At 41.2% G+C, this 21,288-nt stretch overlaps 2 protein-coding genes across 3 annotated transcripts; both read right to left on the bottom strand.

Annotated features, from left to right (window-relative positions):
* Positions 1-346: 346 nt before the first annotated feature.
* Positions 347-13,602, bottom strand: lyn (LYN proto-oncogene, Src family tyrosine kinase). Of its 2 annotated transcripts, none has more exons than XM_041950020.1 (13): positions 13,445-13,602; positions 10,042-10,178; positions 9,467-9,509; positions 8,746-8,851; positions 8,285-8,383; positions 7,911-8,014; positions 7,651-7,800; positions 7,295-7,447; positions 5,298-5,480; positions 4,886-4,962; positions 3,316-3,469; positions 2,739-2,870; positions 347-1,965 (listed from the first exon to the last, which is right to left on the bottom strand). In XM_041950020.1, exons 2-13 carry the CDS (start codon positions 10,171-10,173, stop codon positions 1,763-1,765), a joined length of 1,536 nt encoding a protein of 511 aa, XP_041805954.1. In that variant the 5' UTR covers positions 10,174-10,178; positions 13,445-13,602; the 3' UTR covers positions 347-1,762. The 2 variants fall into 2 exon arrangements, with proteins under 2 accessions (XP_041805954.1, XP_041805956.1); XM_041950022.1 differs by having other exon boundaries at positions 10,102-10,178.
* A 2,234-nt stretch (positions 13,603-15,836) lies between these two features.
* On the bottom strand, positions 15,837-17,568 carry LOC121615585 (cAMP-dependent protein kinase inhibitor alpha-like). Its single transcript, XM_041949972.1, has 3 exons — positions 17,444-17,568; positions 16,791-16,981; positions 15,837-15,963 (listed from the first exon to the last, which is right to left on the bottom strand). The coding sequence occupies exons 2-3, from the start codon at positions 16,951-16,953 to the stop codon at positions 15,887-15,889; spliced, it is 240 nt and encodes a 79-aa protein (XP_041805906.1). The 5' UTR covers positions 16,954-16,981; positions 17,444-17,568; the 3' UTR covers positions 15,837-15,886.
* Between the last annotated feature and the right edge of the window lie 3,720 nt (positions 17,569-21,288).

Below are 21,288 nucleotides of genomic sequence, written 5' to 3'. Positions count from 1 at the left end.
TGACATATTTATTATTGTTCTCCTTACTTTAATTCTCTGGTCTCTGAGACGTTTGACCATTTCTTTGGTTGCTGATAATACAAATTTGAATGTTACACAATGGATTGCAAAAGCAATGTGGAAATAATAAGAATGTGTTATTGTAGATTTATTATTTCTTTTGGGTGTACTTTTGATCTAGATAGTTCTCTCATTTCTCTGTGATTAACTTCTGATTAACTGCAATGAGGTTGTGACAAACTGAATTGAAAATCTTGTGATCAGTTTGTTTTTAGGAAAATCAACAGAATCATTCAGGATAGGTCTCTTGAAATATGAGCGACAGCAACATTTCTTAAACATGAGCTGACTTCCAACACAGAGTTACATTTAATGCATACACCTTTAGTCAATACAAAAAGTTACACATTCTCATCTCAAATAGGAACAAGTATACAACTCAAATGATCATTAAGTGACAAACAAACAAACAGCTGAAGTTTAAATTGAAGTTATTTTTACTCAAGTATAACATGAGCCCATCCAGTGTCGAGCCCAGTGCAACTTTCCAGGTTAAAATTCCAGATTACACAGTGATTTTACAATACCATATTAGAAATTCTTAGAGTAGGTTTCACAAACAAACAAACAAAACAAGCAAGAGCTTCACAAACAAACAAACAAACAAAACAAGCAAGAGCTACCACACTTCAATATGAAGTGGACTTAAAGCTGATCAACCTTTTACTGGTCAATAAAACAGCAAGCGAACAGAACATCTTATAAGTAGTCATGAAATGCAAAATGAATAGACATCAACATAGGTGTATATATAATTACTTGACTTTTAACCCAAATGGAAATGTTATCATGCATCATCACAATATTAAATGTTGCTTTGACACACGTGGCAGAAGGTTTTCTACTTGAAAAAGACCGCCACTAATTGCAGCCTGGGAGATGGACCTTAAGTTTTGTGAATAGTTACTGATGATGAAAAGATGCTGTATCATTTTGAGGACAAAGGTACAGTGTGATCACTAAACGTTTGCTCAGTTGAAAAGGTGGGCAGAAGGGCACCAAGTCTGCAGACAGTTTAAAACATGCACTTTTGACAGTTTAAAGTGAATCTGAGCACAATGACCAGTGTGCTTCACCTGTATGTCATTTAACAGATTTTCCAAAATGCAGCATGTCCACTTTTCTAATTTGCCTAATTTTTTTCTTATTTACCTTATTTACATAGACCCAGTCTCTCTGAGGCAGTTATTTGTACAGAAATCAATACACTTACCTTCCTATTTTCTTTTCTCCCTTTCAAACTCTCTATACAACGTCTGCTGCTTGTTTGTCCCTCTGTATGGAAGCATAATTGGAATCTAGGGAACAGTCTGTTAAGACCAAATAATTAAATGCCTAGGCACAAGACTCTAGTGTCAAAAGGTAAAAGTAGAATAAAATAAGAGCTCATCTGTTTCTATCAATTTTGTGCAAAAATCCATCACCTCGCTACCCTAGAATATGCTTATAGGTGAGTTTAAACTGTACTAAATATATTATTTGTACACACAGATGACACTGTGAGTTGCCACAATATAATGCGTTTTGGAACCTGCATACTGTAAGTTCTTAAAGGCAAATATTAAAAAAGTACAGTATATAACCGTGTATAGAATGTGTCATACATACAAAAATTACAAAAAATAAAACACATAGCTAAAGTGGCCCCAAATATAATCTGGAGTGAATATGAGGTGTCTGTATTGATTGGACGTGTCCGTCTCTATGGTTGCTGCTGGTATTGTGCCTCTGTGGCGGTGTAGAAGTCATCCAGGACACTCTGCATGTAATCAAAGGTGGGCCTGTCTTCAGGCTTGTTCTTCCAGCAGGACGTCATGATCTCGTAGAGCTCAGCAGGACAGTTGTCGGGCTGAGGCATCCGGTAGCCACGCTGCACTGAGGACATCACCTCTCCCTTTGTCATACCTGAAGACGACACAGGCAAACATGGAGGTGTGGGTACAGGCAACGCACATGCTCGCTCAAGCTGACATGACTGAGAGTGTGAGAATATGCCCACTGTGGTGGCAGTGGTTGCAGTGCCAGCAGCTGTAATAGCAGTTGTTATTAATCAGTGATGGTAGCTGTAGCAGTGGTGGCAGTAGTAGCATGAGTACAAGTTGTTTGTTATGTGGTAATTCTAGCAGTAATAGTGGTTGTTGTAAAAACTGACATGACACGTGGAATATTTGCATCAAGTGAGCTTTTTCCATGCAGTTCAGAAAATACAAATGACCAGTAGAGGGCAGCACAACGCTTCACAACATCACAATACTACAGGCCCAAAATTCTATTTCATTTTGATTACATGAAACAAGGCTTGATTACCAGTAAAGCAAAGCTGGCAACTGCCACTGAAACCCCATCTGCTAAACCCCATGTGCCTCTAAAATCCCACACTCATGTGGGGCAATTGATTTGAGGTCATTTGATCAATTGTTGGGACCCTGTATCAAAATCTGATCAAGACTTTTATTATTTCAGCTAATAATGTGTTGCAACCACTACATCTGATACTAAGACAGTGTCCTTAACCTGCCAAATGACCCCATTATAAATCAAAATCAAAGCAATACACAGCAGAAGCATGAATGACTTGATGATGGTGTTATTAAAAGGACACAAGGACAAGACCCACTAGTTTATTATGTTAATAATAATGACACATGACTGCAGTACACAGTCCAAATAATGTCTACCTGGGTAAGGGATCTTCCCGTAGGTTATAATCTCGTAGAGCAGAACCCCGAAGGACCACATGTCTGACTTGATGGTGAAAGAGCCGTAGTTAATGGCCTCCGGAGCGGTCCACTTTATGGGGAATTTGGCTCCTGTGGAGGACACACATGCACACACAGTTACACACACATAAACAGGCTTCTTAATTAACTAGCTTCAGTGTCTCCTGGTTGACTGGTGAAAGTATGAAAGGAAATAGATTGCGTGTGTGGTTCGAGGCCGTCAAGGGTGTCGGCCATTGCAGTACGGGTGCAGATGATTTGAGTGTGAAAACATGGTGCAAGTGGTAAACGAAACGAAAGCCTGGTACACGACATGACACAGAAGCCTTGCCCAATAAGTCAATTCTGCTTCTCGCTCTTAAGGAGGGATTTTTATTTTGATGTGTTGCAAGTATCCGGTCAGGGAGTCAGCTCATTTGGGATGAGAAAAACCTCGCACGTGAGACAAAAATGTAGACACACATATTCCTGAACATGCAAACACACACACACACACACACACACACACACACACACACACACACACAAAGTTTACCCTCTCTGGCAGAGTATTCATCATCCTCTATGACTCTCGCCAGTCCAAAATCAGCTATTTTGCAGAGCAGGCTCTCTGACACCAGGACATTAGCTGCTCTCAGGTCTCTGTGAATGTAGTTCTTCTTCTCTATGTAGGCCATGCCCTCTGCTATCTGCAACAAGAAAGAGTGGCACCAGGTGATCATCATCCTAAAGTTCATGCAAAAACTGATGAAGAAAAATGAAAACATTATACATAATGCTTCAAACATCATGACACTACTGTGTATAAGTTCTATAATTTGCAAATTCATTCATGTACTGTAAATAGACTGTGAATCGCTGGCAGAGTAGCTGATTCAGACACAAACAGCTGAAAGTTCAGACCAACATGAACTGAACTCAAACTGGTGCTGAAACTTTTCGTTGTTGACATCTTATCACAGCGTCTCACATCCTGATGCTTTACTTTCCCTCTTTAATATCACTGTGAACTTACTGTATTGGGTTTAACTGCTGTGAAATTAGACATTACATTTGGATTTCGCATTTGTCATTTGTTATTATTTTTGACAGCTTTTTGACCAAATGATGAATCATTAATTTACAGTAATAATAATTGAATGTTTAATTAATTACAGCTCTAGTACAAACCCAGCTTAACAAGTAACTGTAATACACTTAACTACAAACACTTCAAACAAACATGTATTTATGCCTGTTAGCTTGGTTATGCTATACAGTATTAACTTATTCATTTGTCATTCAGCCTTTAGTTACTCTCAGGAAAATACATCAAGGAGCAGGAGGCCTCCTGTTCAAGTGTGCACAGATCACAGTAATGCTTTATTTTACAGGTCTGTATTTTCCTGATAACTTCCTCATGATGTTGTAAAAAGTGTCATGCAAAAAAATTGCACAATTTGGTACTAATTCTGGGAAAATCAGTAATTTTCTTGAGGGAACAGCTCCATTATATCTAAGGAAATATTAATTTATAATTGGAAATTCTATCCTTCATATATACTTGACTGGAAATGAGCTTTTGTCCAGCTGTGCACTGACTAATGACTCCTGAGGTCACACTAGCTATTAATTGAAACTAAATCTTTGAAGTGTACCATTAACCAAGTGCATGAGTCACATCAAAACACAAATGGAGCAATATAAGTGTGGAAGCTGTCAGTCAAACCAAATAATACCAAATAACCCCAATAGTCATTTCTGTTTATCATTATTCTGGACTTTTAGCTTCAGAGTTAAGCTTTCTACCTACTTTGACCTGTTTTGCGGTAGGTCTACCTGCTTGCATTTGAAATGAATAAATGCATAAAATGCTAAATAATTACTTATTACAGTCTGAGCATCTTCCTTGGCTTTGATAGACTCATTGATCCGGCACAGAGTGGAACCACCAGCCTTGCTACATATCAACACAGGAGTCGGAGTGAAGTGTCACTTTTGTACACTTGGTTACTGTTCCTCCTTTCGGTTCAGCAATGGAAACAGTGTTGTTACTCTTTTGCAACCATGAAGGAGAGCAACTGTGAGAACAAAACACAGCTTGTTGCGGTCAGTGTGAAAATCACCTGCGCTGTGAAATCGATGAGCTTGGGTAACTGCAGTCTGCACCCGGCGTCGCTCTTTAAGAAGTCTAGCAGGCTCCCTAAAGACGAGACAGGCAGGAAAGAAAGTCAGTGTCCCGTTTGTGTGTGTCCATGTGTCCACTGGTGAACTGTGGCTTTAATTTGCAAAACCTTTCTGAACGTCACATTTCCAGGAGACGTTTCACACTTAACTTGCTTAGCAAACGTGTGAACTCTCCTCTGTGAAATGAGTCCGAAGATCAATGTGTGGTCACATGAATGCTGTGTGTCACAACGCCAAGCTGCTGACATCTGCACTTCCTTTTACTGGATGCTGACTATCTCATATTTCACTCACTGGGAGTTGCTTAAGAATAGCAGCTACTACATGTGTTAAAAAATAGAGCTCATTTACCATTGGCCATAAATTCAGTGATGATATAGATGGGCTCTGTCTTGGTGACGACAGCGTAGAGGCGCACCAGCCGGTCGTGCTGCAGCGTCTTCATGACGTTGGCTTCATCCATGAAGGCTTCAACCGTCATGGTGCCTGGCTTCAGCGTCTTCACTGCTACTTTGGTGGTGTTGTTGTAGTATGCTGATTGCACAAAAAGTGAAGGGAGAGGGAAAGAGAGATTTTGGGGAAATGGAGAATGTTAATACGTTCCAAGAAAGTATGAAACCATCTGCGTGGCGTGCTGCACGGCTTTAGAGTCTCCAGTGCCACCACGGCTATTAGACAATTCCAAACTCTACATAACTCTGAAAAGAGACTTTTCTTATTCTTTTATAGATTTTTCAAGAATTATTCTCTTAACCCTAATGTGTAAAACCCATCCATCCATCCATCCATTATCTATACACCGCTTAATCCTCTGCAGGGTCACAGGGATGTGTAAAACCATTTCCAAATAACATTTAAGTTAGTGAACTGTTTCCAGATACAAGATTACTCTGTATGCACCAAGTTTTCCATTTTCCATGGAAATTGTAAGAAAATGCAAATCACAGGAAGTACCGCTATATTTACTGTTTATGGCTCAGTGGCAGCTGAGGAAAACAGCACCACGTATTCAATGATGCATGACGCTAAAGTTGACTAAAACATTTCAAAATCAGTCATGTTTGTGAGTGTGTTTGCGTGCTACCTCTGAATCATCTGATGTTGAGATATCCTGACTTTTAGCCACTTTATCCCACAAAGCAACTCGTCCTCATCATATCGTCAGCTGTGAGTTCATCTTTCATCAGATCCTGCCTGTCTCATTAATGGCCACTTGTTTGAAATACCACAACCTGAGTTTGTAATACATGGATTTCTGTTCAAGGCTGTAAACCCTGCGCTCAGTCACACCAAGTCGTACTCTCCATGAACAGTAGACCCCACCAGGTACAACAAAACTGGTGGGAGGGAATCAAGTACAGTCTGCACTCGCCCACAGAGTCCTAAAATGACGTGTAATCAGGCAATAATAGCACCTGTCAGACTGTGTGTGTGTTGTGTCTTTAATATTCAAATGAAGTGAAAAATGCTAATGCTAAAATGCTACCAATACGATGCACAGAAACTGAACAGCAGCTGGAAAACGATGACAAAATTGTGCACGGCGATGCAAAGGAAACAAAGATGTATAGCAATAAACTGCCGGATGTACACAAATTGGAGGTTTTTCTCTTTTTTAATTTGAAATCAACGATCGACGGCCAAATGCACAGTCATAAATACAACCGTGCAGCAACATACAGGTGCTTTAACTCAATCATTCAGTCATGTCCATACAGTCTAAATGAAGCACCCTGACATGTCAATACGAGACCATACAGCACAGAATATACTAGACGACATTGTGCTTAATAGGCAATCATAGTGAACAACCTGACCTGAGCAGCAATAAATAAAGCAATAAAACAGACTTTCTGTGTTAGCCCTCTCTACACACCCCTATGTGATGTGTGTGTGGGCCATCACCGCTCCCAAATGTCTGATGCAAATCTCCCTTCCGACTCAAACATTTCCTACATGGAAGATAAAACTGATGCATGACTGTGATGTTCCCCGGCTGGTCTTTGCTGCAGAGGCATGCAGGGACAGGAGAGCATATTTTCTGAGAAAGCAGTCAGTTCTGACAAAAAAAACATGCGATACCCCTTATGGGTAACAAAAGAGGGAAGTCATATTGTTTTAATTACTGGGAAATGGAACTTCCTCGTACCGCTCACTTCTGCAGCGCTGAATTTGCAGTGGATGTGAAAAAGGCATTAGAAAACCTCGGACCTGCACACTTGAACTGGGTTGAGATTGGTGTGATTTTGGGATGGTGTCGTTATTACCCCCACTTAACCCCCCAAACTGAGAGGCCGGACTGATTATGTTAGTGATTAGAACAAGTCTGAAGATTTCTCTTCACTCACCCATCCAGACTTCCCCAAACTGCCCGGCTCCAAGTTTCTTCACCATCTTAATAGAGTCTTTGGAAATCTCCCAGGCATCTTTGTCCCACGGCTTCTGGGCTTTGGGTTTCACACATGGACGGTCCAGTTTACGGCACAGGCCATCCGCTTTGTCTGGAAGGTACACACACACACACACACACACACACACACACACATGCATGCTTATTCAACTAATGTTTAAATGCTGAGAGTCAAACTTTTTTCTCCTATTTAGACAGTTACTAAAAACATGCCACACACATCAGATGGGTCGGGGGAACCTCCTTGAATACAGGATATTCCGCACCGTTCACAGAGTCCAGAGCCGTACTCACTGTGGTAGTGTTTGATCATGCTGCCGATGTTAGGGAAGGAGATTTTAGGAGAGATGTAGTAGCCGCCGTTATCCATCGTCCTGATCTTATAGTGCTTGACTGAATCTGCCCCCTGGGCGTCCACGTCTCTGATGGACAGCGAGTAGCTTCCTGTGGAAGAGTCACCAAGTGAAAAAGAGGGAGCAGCGCCTGCATACATTGAAAGTGAGGCATGTTTGTGAGTGCGTCTCCGTCTCTCAGGGCCGCCGTGATCTCCACACCTTTCGAAGTTTCACTTTCTCTGATAAGATAAGAGCCTGGTTTGTTCGCTGGCGCCAGCAGCTGCCTCTCTGCATCCTTTCTCGTGATGTCCTTGAAAAACCACCTGCAATGAACAGGAAATGAATTGAATACACAAAATGGACATATTGACTGACCACCAGTTTCTACAAATTGCCTCTCAAAGCCTGACACACCTCCTATGTGATGAGTAGATTAAATATGGGAAGTTAAGCATTTCACTATATACATTGGGATGTAAATTGTCAGCATTAAACAATATATTTGTCATATCAAATGTCTCTTTTCAGAAAACAAACCAAAAGCAGGCCATTGAGAGCACCACAAAATAATTTATTGAGATGCAGCGACTCACTCTTCTGTTTCCATGGTGTCAGCTTGGCCGACATAATTGGACGGGATGAATCCTTCTTTGTTGGTTGCCAACGACTTTGCTTTCCACCACTCCCCATGTCTGCAGGATTTTAGCAAAATTACTGCTTTTCTTTGATTATTACTGTAGACAGAGTGCCTCCTCTAAAAACTAGGTGTCCTAAAGGCCCATCCTTCAGTGGCTTTAAAGTAGAAGAAAATTATTTTCTATACACACAAGATATCTCACATCCATTCATCATCTTATTCACTGCCTCTGCATCAAATTGAATCTGTCTCATGTCTTAAACATCATTTTGTGAGTACTTCTTCAAATGAAGCCTTCATTTATTTTGCTTTTCATTTAAAGCAGTCTTTACCAGAATTTGTAGTAGCTACATGATGCAGTAAATAAATAACATTTCCTGGAGCTGAATCACTCTGCCATCAATGTTAGACACTCACTCTTCTAAGATTTTCATCTTCTCCCCCTTCTTGAATCCTAAGTCGTCGGGATGCACAGCTTCATACGGGTAAAGGCCGACCATTATTTTACCGACCGACTTTTGCTCTACGGGAGGAAACAGAAGACGACGTGTTAGATACTGCACAGCAAAATAAACAGGCCCACATCTTCATTTCATCCTGTCGTATGCAGGCAAGCATTCACAGAGAAAGGTCAGACAGAAGATAAAGAGGTAATAAAGAGGTAAGAGGAACAAACCCACTAATGGTGACAACGTCAGATGGCAGAACCATTCAGTAGCAACCGCAACTGAACATTACAGTAAGGCTCTATGGGTCATCATAGTGTCACCTTCCTCTATTAATGTTTGAGTTGGCTCGCAATCATTTTATTCGTCAATTATTTATATTTAGACTATCTGGAATAGCAGTAGTATCACCTCGCATGTACCCACAGTACCACTAGCGACTAGTTGTGTTAACAATAATTCATATTCATTCAATCATATTCATTTGTACAGTCAGTTGCAAAGGCTGGAGGCTACCACAGTGTTTCACTGAGCTGTAGAACTGTGACACAAAAAGATATTTCTCTAATGAGGTGTTGGAGTGATGTGTTTGTGGAAATGTTGAACATAGGCTGCCAAGATTAAAACTAATTTTACAAACACAAAAAGATGAAATAAGTTAAAGAAAAAAAAAGATTGCAGCATAGGCTTACCTTCCAGCTTTTGGAACACCTGACCAGGTAACAGGGCGTTATTCTGCAAAGACAGACCAGTTCTCAGGATCAGAAACAATAGAAACACACTTCTAGAGAGTTTGTCTGTCAATCTGTTCATTTGCTCAGCGCCATTGTGTCAGACAGAGAAGTTCTGTTTATTAGGAAATGTTTGAGTAACTACTATGACAACTATTTTTCCAAATTAATAGCAGAGGATGTCTCAAATCTTGAGAATTGGAGATTCACTGATTATAGTTTTGTCCATCCTCACCATTCCATTTGTTCAGTTTTTAACTCTCCAGGGAGCATTTCAAACCATACAATAAGCCCACAAGTTGCCAGGATTTGTTCCATAGATATGTGACATATGAAACCCTGGCTGTCCGAGTCTGTGTTTTTGAGACTGTTGGTCAGTGGGAATGTTCGGCCATGACTGCTCATTTGGCTCCTGATTGTCTAATAGTGTATAAAAAACTCCTCATGTCACAGGAGCGGGCCTGTCAGTTATCTCAGAGAGAAGAAATCAGTGTCTCATTGTTTAGAACTAACCTGCATACTGTCTGACTACTTACTATGTGGTTTTTTGTATTGGAGGTGGGGTCTCTGACATAGTGCGTTTGCTCGGTACGTACAGTCTGCTGGCTGATCTTCCCCTCCACCACTCCGCTCAGACCTTCGCTCAGCGTGGACTTCATGCAGCCCATCCTGCCTGCATGAGGAAGTGAGAAACAGGAAGAGTGAACTGGAGCGTTACACATTTACCCTTCTCAGCTGGTGAAACAAACAACGCTTCAAACATTTGGTGCCAAACACCTGTGGCTTTTTAGCTCTTGCATGCAAAAATAACACAGCGACATTTTCACTTTTCACTTTTTTTTAATCACTTGATGTTTTAAAGAGGCCATAGAGGAAATGCACATATACACTTAGAAACTAAAAAGCAGGGGCAGGTGTGGCTACAATAAAAGCACAAGTCAGATTGTCTATAAAGGACATTTTACCTCTGTCTCTGTGTCACAGATTGACATGTTTGCTCTGTATAAATCACAGCCAGCTCTGTGTCTCATGAGAAAGCCTAATCACCTCTCCATAATGAAGTATGAACCAGCAGTGCAAAACACCAAGCAGCCATGTTTGTTGACCCGGAGGTCCAGATGCCTCTGGTTGGTCAGTGTTTGCAACATAAAGGTTGTATGGAGTCTGTAAGATACAGGTGGTTGTAATGGAGTACACACTGTGCTGAGTGTGTCATCTTATGCAAAATACATAGAGGAACAATTAAATATCTGTACTGGAAGAACTACTGAGATGTTTTACTGAAGAAAAAACTCCAAGTAACGGTGCTGCATTCAAGATTCTAAGTAAAAATACAAAAGCAGCCTACTCGTTACCCAGCAAGTGACTGTGTTTTAAAGCACCAGTTTAATGTTGTAGTCGTTTGAGGTGGAGCAACATTACATTCTTTTAGGTTTCATCTAGAGGAATGCATCACATTTCATAAGATGACCCTATATTTTGGCTGAAATATCTATATCTAAAAAAGTAACTATAGCCGTCAAGTAAATATTGTGGAGTAAAAAGTGCAATAGTCCTCTCCCACATCAACAGTGAGCTTGCAGGACAAGCCTGTGGGTGCTGTAGCGAAATCAGAGCATGAGCTGTGAGGTGTTTCTCGGCTTAGAAATTGAGCAGCATGAGTACAATACAGTGATAATCGACAGCAGCAGTCCATAAATATGTCTTTGATCCATTACAAACAAACAGTTTCACAGGAGGAAAGACCAAAGAGACCACAGCCTAGATTACCTGGATAATAAGTATGATATGAAAGTTATGTTTCATGCAATGTGATGGCCTGCAGGAGCCATGATAATGCACAGTTTATGACAGCTAGCAGCTTGACCCTATGATGGCAATGACAGAGAGCAGCATGTGGATGCTTAGAATTCATTTCACTGACTCTTTCTTTTGCATCTGGCGGTTTTTAGTTTTAAAAAGGCATGAAGGAGGAAGACATAACTGTTAGCACACATCCCAATGTCAGCTGCTGAATAGTTTTAGGCAAACCCACACATGCACCTTGCTGAAGTGCATAGTTAGAAACTAATTCCATGCATCAGTTTAAGCAGCGAGAGTAATTTGCAAAGGTTATGTTGTGGTGCTTTTCCCGACATAATGCATTTTTAAAAACAGCAAGTGTCTGTATGCTAGAGTGCAATGTGATAAGGATGATTCACATCCAGCAGAGGCTTGTGTTTTCTTCCCTGGGGAAATCTGGCATTTTCTTTCAAACTTTGAACCCATTAGAGAATATTTATATTCATGCAGTGCAGTACGCTGTGAATGTTTCCATTATTAAGCTTTGCTTTTCTCCTCTTTCCTTATTTTCTAATATTTTAGTCTATTTAACTTGCTAAAGTCAGTTTTGGTGTTTGTTACCATTGAAACTGACTGACAGAATATTAAAATAAAATAATATTTCATTTTCAAGTGCGTGTGGTGGTTGATTATGAAGATGTATCCTGTTATGTCTGTTGCTGTTCAAACAGAGCAGGGATGTACTCTTCTACAATTTAGCTGGAGATTTGCAAGAGGTGAAGATAAGAGATAAGATTCAGTAAGACAAACTGTACTGATAAAGGGAAAGTGAGGCATCACAGCAGCAGAAATACAGCACGTGTTTATTAAAACAGGAAACTGAAGTTCATGGTTGAACACAAGTAGAGACAGGGGGAACATCAACAACAGGCTCATATTAATGTCATTAGTGTTGCAGGTTTTAAAACCAAAGCATTGGACAAACTGAATTGTGGACCTGATAATGGCACTAGATGAAAAGCTGAGATTTCTGAAGTTATTATTATTCAGCTCAAATTGTGGCATCAGTGTAAAGTTCAGGGTACCACCAAAGTCATAAGGGTTCATCATTTGGGACCTTGGACGTAGACCTGCTATTCACATAATTCTGAGTCAGATGTTAAGATATATCTCAGGATAAGTGAAAACTTTGGCATGAATGTCTGCTAAGAAGTTCAGTTTGAACCATATTGATGGACTGAACGACATATAGAGCCATGCTATTAGCATGGCTAAAACCTAGCATACATTCAATACAGAAAACATTAAGGCCTCGAAGAGCAGCATCCAACATAACATGACACAGGTCTGAGTAATGTCATGCAAACAAAAGTAGTTATAGTCCTCACTGATGTTCAGCTGATTTGGATTGTTTGGTTAATAGTTCAGGCACCATCAACCCAGCACTCACCGTGTTTCTAACTGTCTCCACAGGTGTTCAGGAGTCTAATTGACAGTACAGTAAGTCCGCGAATGGAAAACCGGCAGTTTATTACTGGTTGTGTGTTTTATTGGTTCAGTGCCTCTGCTGTATTTTTTACTTGACCGTCAGCAAACAGCCGGAAACTAATGGTTTGAACAGATTAGGGGTCGACACACACTCACACACACACACACACACTGAATGTGCTGTGCTATGACCAACAAACAAGCTTCCTCCTTTAGCAATGGACTGAAGAGGTGAAGAAATGAAAGGGCAGGAGAAGGGACAGACCTTAGCAGATTCTGATGCAACTAATTAAAAACATGATGTCATATGCTGCGTAGCCACTTATTACAACTTACAAAACATTGTTTTTCAAAACCGTGACAAACCATACAGTACTTCAAGTTCCACAAAACCATCCATTAAGCGTCTGAAACAGTAGTAGACAGTGACAGTAACAGTAGTAGTATGCATTGATTACTTAAAAAGGACAGCTAAGCCACTCTAATCAGTCAGAATTCACTTTTTTTTTTTTTTACCACAAATTGACCTCAATTGCGCACAATTGCACAAGTCTTCTATTGTCTGTCTGTGTGTGTCTCTGTGTGTGTGTGTGTGTGACGGTGTGAACAGATAACTGCACACAATGACCCGATGGTGTAATTCACACTTCACCCTGCATTCGTGCTTACCTCTCTGAGTTTGTATCCCTGCTCAAGGAAACAATTCATCCACTGTGAAGAAGGTTTTCAGTCCTCAGATGTCTTCCCTGTGTTTTTCATCAGGCTGACTGACAGACCGGCGGTATGTGGCTCGACAGACGGTTCAGCCGCTTGACATGGACTGTTACACTCAGCCACCAGAATGAGGAACTTAGAGAAACCAGTGGGGGATTTTTCTTTCTTACTGAAACTTCCTGGTACAATTGTCTAATGATTATTTGCATAATCAGCAACACACACACTGAGGCACAGAAGAGAGCTGGTCTTTAAGGGCTTTATATACGAAAAACACTGCTTTTGTTAAAGTTAAAGTAAAGAAAAGTTTTATAATGTGGCATAAAAGCATGAATAAACAGAATCCATTTGAATTCAGACAGTTTCTACAAACATTTTAGCGGCTTAACACTTTCCTTATTTATTTTAATCAAATACTTCATTTTGAAATTTTTAATATTGTATATTTTTGTGTTCAGGATGATCTATAGTTTAGTATTCACCAGTTTTAGTGTCATGCATGAGTTAGTGTCAGCTTCGATCAATTCTCCCACAGTGCCACCTGTTGGCCAGATGGCAGAGGTACAACAAGAGAAGAACTTTTCCATGTTACCGTCATCAGTGGTTTATTTTGTTTCGACACACAGGGTAGAAAATCTGGTTATAGACGGTCAGATCAACACCTACGCACTGAGCAGAATCATGCACCTGCCATATTTCTACATGCTGAATTATGAACAGCTGGGTTTACACAGTGCTGTCGAAGCGTGTGTGTGGGTCACAATACAGTCACATGGCAGTTCACAACTGGAAAACCTGACTGAATGACTATTAGAAAACAGAGTTATATTTCCCCTATTGTTAGCATGAAGAAGAATGACATACAGTCAAATTGCAGTATTACATTAAGATTATACAGGGAAGAAAATAACAAAATACACAGTTTGTATAGTGCGTGCATGCATGATGGTCTTTGCAGATGATGATTATGGGATGTATCCATTATTTCACAAAAAGCAGGTAGCTCAGCCTCAATGTCCGAGATAGAAACTTTCACACAAACATGTTACACTTACTGGAAGCTCCACTGAGTATTGCATATCTACATTTAAGGAATAATTTGGCATTTGGAAATGCACTTATTCACTTTGCTGCAGAGTTAGACGGGAAGGTTGACGCCACGCTCACGTTTGTAGCTGGAGCACGCAGCCAGCTAGCTTAGCTTCGCTAACTAGCTTATCTACGGTTGAATCGACAGCTGTTTTCACTGCTCCTTTGTCAGGAAACCGAAGCATATGACTGAACAACACGGAGAAAGGAGGAACGCTCGGCTAATCTGTGAGCTAATGAATAATCAACAACAAAAAAAAAATCTCTGAAGCCCAATAATTAATCTCTATGAACAGATATGGCTAAACTACCCTGCTGACTAAATATTCAGCATACACACATGAAAGGGGCATGATCCCTCTCATCTAACTCTCTGCAAGAAAGCAAATAAGCGTGTTTCCCAAAATGTCGAACCACCCCTTTAAGGTTGTGATTATAATAGCATCATTAGAAAAGTAAAAAAACAAAAGTATAAACATTTTAAAAGGTAGTACACCACCATCATTTATTTTTTTTAACCACTAAGTCATTGAAATACATCGTCCACGCTGTAAATGTATTATTAACTATCGTCAACGCTGTCAAACCACCGTCCCAGTGTTCTGCCACTGTCTGCTATGATTTTAGTTTCACACGCTGTGCAGCATATGACTGGATTTTGTCCTTCAAACACAACAGAATCAGTGAGCACACCTTCCAACAGACAAAGTAACCAAAACCCCAGTGGTTTTGTTCAGTGTTTTCCAGCTCTACTACTGTTGAGTAGTCCAATTCCCTCTACAGTATTGCCAATTTAAAGGAAGCACAAGCCATTAACTGGCAATATAATCTCTATCAGCATCACTACAAACATGCTACTCCCACTGTGACCCATTACATCAGCACGTCTCAGTGGTCTTGCAAATTGCTCGCACAACTAGCCTACAAAACTTGCACAGGATCTCTGTCTGTTTTCTCTTTTTGTTCCAGTCATCCAGCCTGTGTGTTTAGTAACTACGACTGAAAGTAAAATCAGCTGTACAGGAGCTACAAATGTGTCTCTCTGCATACTCCAACTATGAAATACGCCCCTGCCAACAGTCTGTTATTTCGAGTGCACAGCAGAGAGGACATGAGAGCACTGGGTGATCACATGGCAGCACAGCACAGCGCCTCTACAGTGGATTTGGGGGGGGGTCAGTGCCCTGCTTACAGGCACCTCGACAGTGGCGATGCTACCCTCCGGCTACCAGCCCGCTTCGGAGCTTCATCACAATGGCTGGCATCCATCTCGCACCGCTCTGTCCACTGGCAGGAGTGCGTGGCAGGTTAGCTGTTCCTCTGCTCAGCGTCCCTGTGGGCCGAGGAGGAAGAGGAGCTCTGGCTGTCCTCGGTGTCGTCTCCATCTGCACAAAAACGAGAAAGGGGAGGAAAATTTAGATGCACAGGGCATAGATATTAACAGGATTACATCAGTGTATTTGCATGTTTTAGGCTTTTTCTTGGGTCTAAATCATCCATGCTAGTGGCGTGGCTCGAAGGATGGAAATGTTGACTGGCCTGTTGGTCCAGAAAAAATATCTCAAATACTGAATATGTTATGTAGACGTCGAAGATGCCTCGATGATGAATTCTGTTATCTTTGGTGATCCCCTGACATTTCATCTAGCACCATAACCAGATGAAAAAAATTGCCAGAAGCAAATAATTTATAGTCTAGTACTTTTCCTAATCACCAAAACTTTAGAAAGAAACCAGCCCATACTTCAGTCCAACTCATTTTGATCAAGCCAAAACAATTCAGGATTTTTGATCAGCATTCCTACAAAGTTGTACACAGGTTATCATGTAAAGCAGCCGGCATCATCTGCCAGATTACAGACCAAATGCACTCAGTGCACTGCCAGCTCCTGCAAAACCACGGCCATCCAGGTGAAAAGTTCTTAGGGAATCCCATAAAATGGGACCCGGATTAGATAGTCAAGTAAAGTGTCTGCACATGTAATTAACTGACTCAAAAAAGTGGATTTAGTGCTAACTTTGAAGCAACAACTGTATAGCAAGTGTTGCTGATGCAAGCTGGAAAGTACATATTTTTAAGATAGTCCGCCTGTTTGTGAAGAACAGTAAGCGTCTTGGAAGCCTTGCTCTATGTGCAGAGTGCACAACATACAAACGACTAACATTAAATCTTAAGTGGAGCTGACTGAAGTAGTGTAATGCAGCAGTTTACCTCCCCCTCCTGCGTTAATGTGCAGCTGGGACAGAGACAGGGTGAGGGGCAGTTCACGTCCCTCGGGGTCGGTGGGACTCTGCAGGATGTCGTGCATGGCGTTCCTGCGTCCCGTCCTGCCGGAGGCGATGAAGTCTGCGTAGGTGGCCTCAACATCAGACATCGCTCGTGCATCGTCCACACAGTGACACCTGCAAGAAGAGCAGCTGGGGCTTTGAACACCTGAACGCACACCTCGAGATCTTATAAACAGTGTGTAGGCCTACTGTGCAAACCAGTGACATAACAAGAAAGTTGCTTAAAAGTTCCTATGACACTATACATATAATGCCATATAATGCATATTTACTATGATGCATGTTACTCTACAAATATAAGTGAATTATCAAATTAGCATTTTTCATTCTAATAATCTTTAACCCCCTATTACAAGCAATGAATCACTCTCATGTCTCAGGCCTGAACAGTTCTGCTGTTCCTGTTCACAGCTCCAGAGCCTGAAGGGTCTCATGCTAAACCAGGCAGCCCGCCCACAGTTAGGCCCCCAAGTCAAGTGTCAGGTAGAAAACCACGAAAATCCACTAGTTTTCCCAAAATAACGAGCAACTAACGGCGGAATTTACTGTTTAAGTCCCGTTTCAGCATCTTCTTACCTTCAGTGATAGCTCTACCAGTGTTGGAACACCAAGCTACATTTCTAGGGAGTGACTTCACCGACAAAGCAACGCGACGGGCCCGACATCACATCAAACGAAGCACCAAACAAACACAACAAAACACAACAACACCGACCAGCGTCCAGGAGGTAACAATCCGAAGGCCTCACACTACATACCGCGACGACTCAACGCACGAAAATCATTTCAGAATATCAGTCACATCAGTAGGATGCTTTGAAAAGTCCCCAGTCTATCCTCCATGGCAGTCGCATCTTCCTCCTTCGCGACCAATGAGGGGCCAGCAAGGCGCATCTGAGCTCTGATTGGACCGGAGACACAAAAGGATGCGAGGAGCGAGATCTCAGAAGCACCAGGATTCGTGCTGCTTTCGCGTTCACCTCGTAAATCTTAAACACACCACTGAAATAGCTTTATGTCTATCCATATGGTCGGCCTTTTTAGCTGTTTTATGCAGAAATAATTATAATTAAAAAAAACTTCAGCAGAGAATGATTGAAGCTATTTTGCAGCCTACTGTAGTTTCAATAGAAGCACAAGAGCTTTTGCAGACTAGTAGCAGTAGCATAGTTTTAACTGAAAAAAATGGAGGGGAAAAATCCACATTTATTAATTCATCATTAAATGTTAATTTATGTAGGCCTAGCACATTTCAGAACATGCAGCTCAATGTACTTGACAGTGGAGTCTAGAAATCAAGTAGAATATAGCTGAAAATATAGGGAAGATGACAGATTGAAGAGATAAACTAGAAATACAAAACAATGACGAAATGAAAATGAAAAGAGAAATTAAAATCTAGTTGAATAATGTGGTAAAGTACACTGATACAAACGTTCTACATAGTTTTTTATTCATATCACAGCTATTGAATTTACAGCCATCATGTGATACAGTGCAGTAAAACCATTTAAAATGCAGCTTACACTGAGAGCAGACTTAGTTCATCTTTATGTGCACTGTTTCTTAATTAAATTCATTCATCATCCAGGGAACAAGAGGAGGAAGTCTGGAACCACTGTGAAAACACATTTGTCTTGATGTTTGCCTTCAGATGAGGTTGGATGCCATAATTCAGTATCGACGATGCTTCTCTATAAATACCCATCCTAAATTGAATGATTGCATAAAAAGAGGTGTGCTCAGTGACACAGTACAGTACATTACTGTGGAGGATATTTGCTCACCTATGATGGTATGAAATTAGACTGGAAACAACGTCATGTCTGGAGATAAATGTGTAAGATACTTGTCATACCACAGGATGGCACTGCTGTCAACCTGAAGAAATGCTGTATGGGCCAAATAATCACCAAAAACAACTCAGGTAAGTGAAACAGCTTAGATTATTATTCCACTGTTGGAGTGGAAATATCTTGTGGCATGATCATGAAAGTATATTTAAAATAAAACAACAATTTGAGAGGTTTTCCCCGCAGTTCCATCTGTATTGTAAACACAAAGGGAGGATGATTTCAGCTTCCTTCTCATGACTGATCAATAACAAAGCATACAAAAACAACAGGTACAATACAACAAAAAATGCTGCCCTTATTGGCCTTTAAACACCCATTACTGCAGCTCAAACAGTGACCAGCAGGAGCATCTTAGGGTGCGTTGCTGTGGAAACGTCTCCTCCTCTTTGTACTTGCGGTGCAGGGTTTCAGCAGGACACACTCGGGAAGTTTTAAAAAGGAATCTGATTAGTGGCAAAGAGTTGAGATCAGCTCACTCCCACCAGCTTCAGAGGCGGTGCAGTGCCACTCCACCCTCAGATCTGTGCTGGTGACAGGATCCAGAGGCACAGCTTACTTTTTTACTGGCTGTCTGTACCGCTGTGCTTCACCTCTCTGTAATCTTCCTTTATTTTGTTTCCACTCTCACCTCGTCTCTGTGTAACTGATGGATTCAAAATTGTCTGCTCCCCACCGTCAGCAGACAGGCCAAGATCACTGGTCCATAAAAGCTTTAGAATTATGAAACTAGACAACTATTAGTCATACATGAAATATACTGCATACTGCGCTCAAAGAAAACACAGTCATATGAGGTTGTTAGAGGAGTTTCAAGTGCCCCCCCTCCTCTCATCCATTTGAAAGGCCTGTGATGTGTTCTGCAGTGTTAACCACTTCTGAGAAGAGTGCAATAACTTCTTCTGTTAATGTATAGCAAAGAGTGAACTCACATAATCTCAGTTATAGTGTTTCTCAGTTTGTTTCCATCTCCAATGGAAAGTGAGCACGCTTGCTTAAGTAACAGATTTAAGCATGACTGTAAGGTACTTGCACTTTACTTGTACTTTTCTTGAGTATTTCCCTTTAATAACGTGACACATTTCAGATGTCTGTGAGTTGTTTGCAGTTCCACCAGAACTTCCTGTGACCTACATCATGATTTCTGTGAGATCGATAACCTCCAGCTACAGTTTCTCTCCCTCCTCAATATCCTGCTTTAATCTCTTCGCTCTTCCTAATCAAGCCCTCCTCTACTCTCTTGCTCCCTCTGTGCTAAATGCACATCTTATTAGGTTGAGGTAATTGTTGCTGCCATGTTAGCTTAGCCTCTCGTCACCTGCAGTTAAGGTTTACGCAGCCCTGCTAACTGTGTTATGACAGCTTGGGCCAGGATACAGCCACGGTGTATGGTCTACCTGCTGCCAGAGCTTCTGACATAGAGGCTAATCTGAGAGTGATGGCACCATGTAGGGAGGCCCAGGGAATCCAGACACACGCCACCTCCCGCTTTAATGTAAGGATGAAGCAGTCAGAGATCAAAAAGAAGGTGTGGGCAAGTCTGTGTGCCTTTGGTCCCTTACCTGAGAGTGGTGACGACGAGATGTACAGTAGCTTTGCTTCACTTAACTGCTCTGATTAGAGAAATGTTTTACCTCATTCTTGACTTTACACCTCCCCAGATTCATCTGGCAGCCCCTCAGAGGTTTCCCGACCCCTGGGTTGGGAACCGCTCGGCCAAAATGCAAGCCTGCGTTGCCTTGACCAGCAGCTTGACAGCGAAACACAGCTTCCACATTGACATATTAGTGTTAACAATCTGACAAAGTCATATACAATGTATTGCAATACTCATAAGAAACATTTCACTGCAGAACAAAAGCTTTTACTTTTGATACTCTAAGTACATTTTGATGTAAGTACTCTGCAGAACTTTCACTTGTTTACTTGTAATGGAGCATTTTTACATTGTACATAGACAAACAACAGATAAAATGCTCAGTGCTCAAGAAAACAACAGACACAGGATGTTTATCTGGCAGCATGAAACAGCAGCTGTATGGATGCACTGGTTTCAAGTGTGATCTCTAGTTCCGGTGCTGACGAAGGTGATGCATCTCATCTTGGATGTATGGTTTAGGGCAGTTTGCAGTGGATCAATAAAGCCTGCAGAGTCTTCCTACAATATCTCAAACTCAATAAACATTTGAGTTTTGACTGTGCAGCTGACAAAGACTCTCTCCACCCAGAGCTTCTTCCTCTCTCTTTTGATTTTTTTAGTTGAAGGTTAACCTTCAGAGGGTGGGGTTCCTTTGCAAGACGCTTCTACAGAAAAGGAGGTGATTCAGACCTCACCGAAGGCAGTGTCATGTTTTATTCACGACAGAAGATGTGGTTAGCTGTAACCTGAGCAGACCTGAGTCTACACAAGAATCCATGAGAGGGGGAGCTGCTCTGGAGATAAGGAATAATCTCAGCATTAATCTGACTGGTTTTGTCTATCAATGTCTATCAATTAAGACCAAAAGCAGGCCTTCTCTTATCACATTGTGTTATATCACATTGAATTTTAGATGGTGGATGAGTTAA

The sequence above is a fragment of the Chelmon rostratus genome, chromosome 12 (assembly GCF_017976325.1).
Source record: "Chelmon rostratus isolate fCheRos1 chromosome 12, fCheRos1.pri, whole genome shotgun sequence".
NCBI classification, from domain to species: Eukaryota; Metazoa; Chordata; class Actinopteri; order Chaetodontiformes; family Chaetodontidae; genus Chelmon; species Chelmon rostratus.
This window is presented reverse-complemented; position numbering and strand designations above follow the sequence as displayed.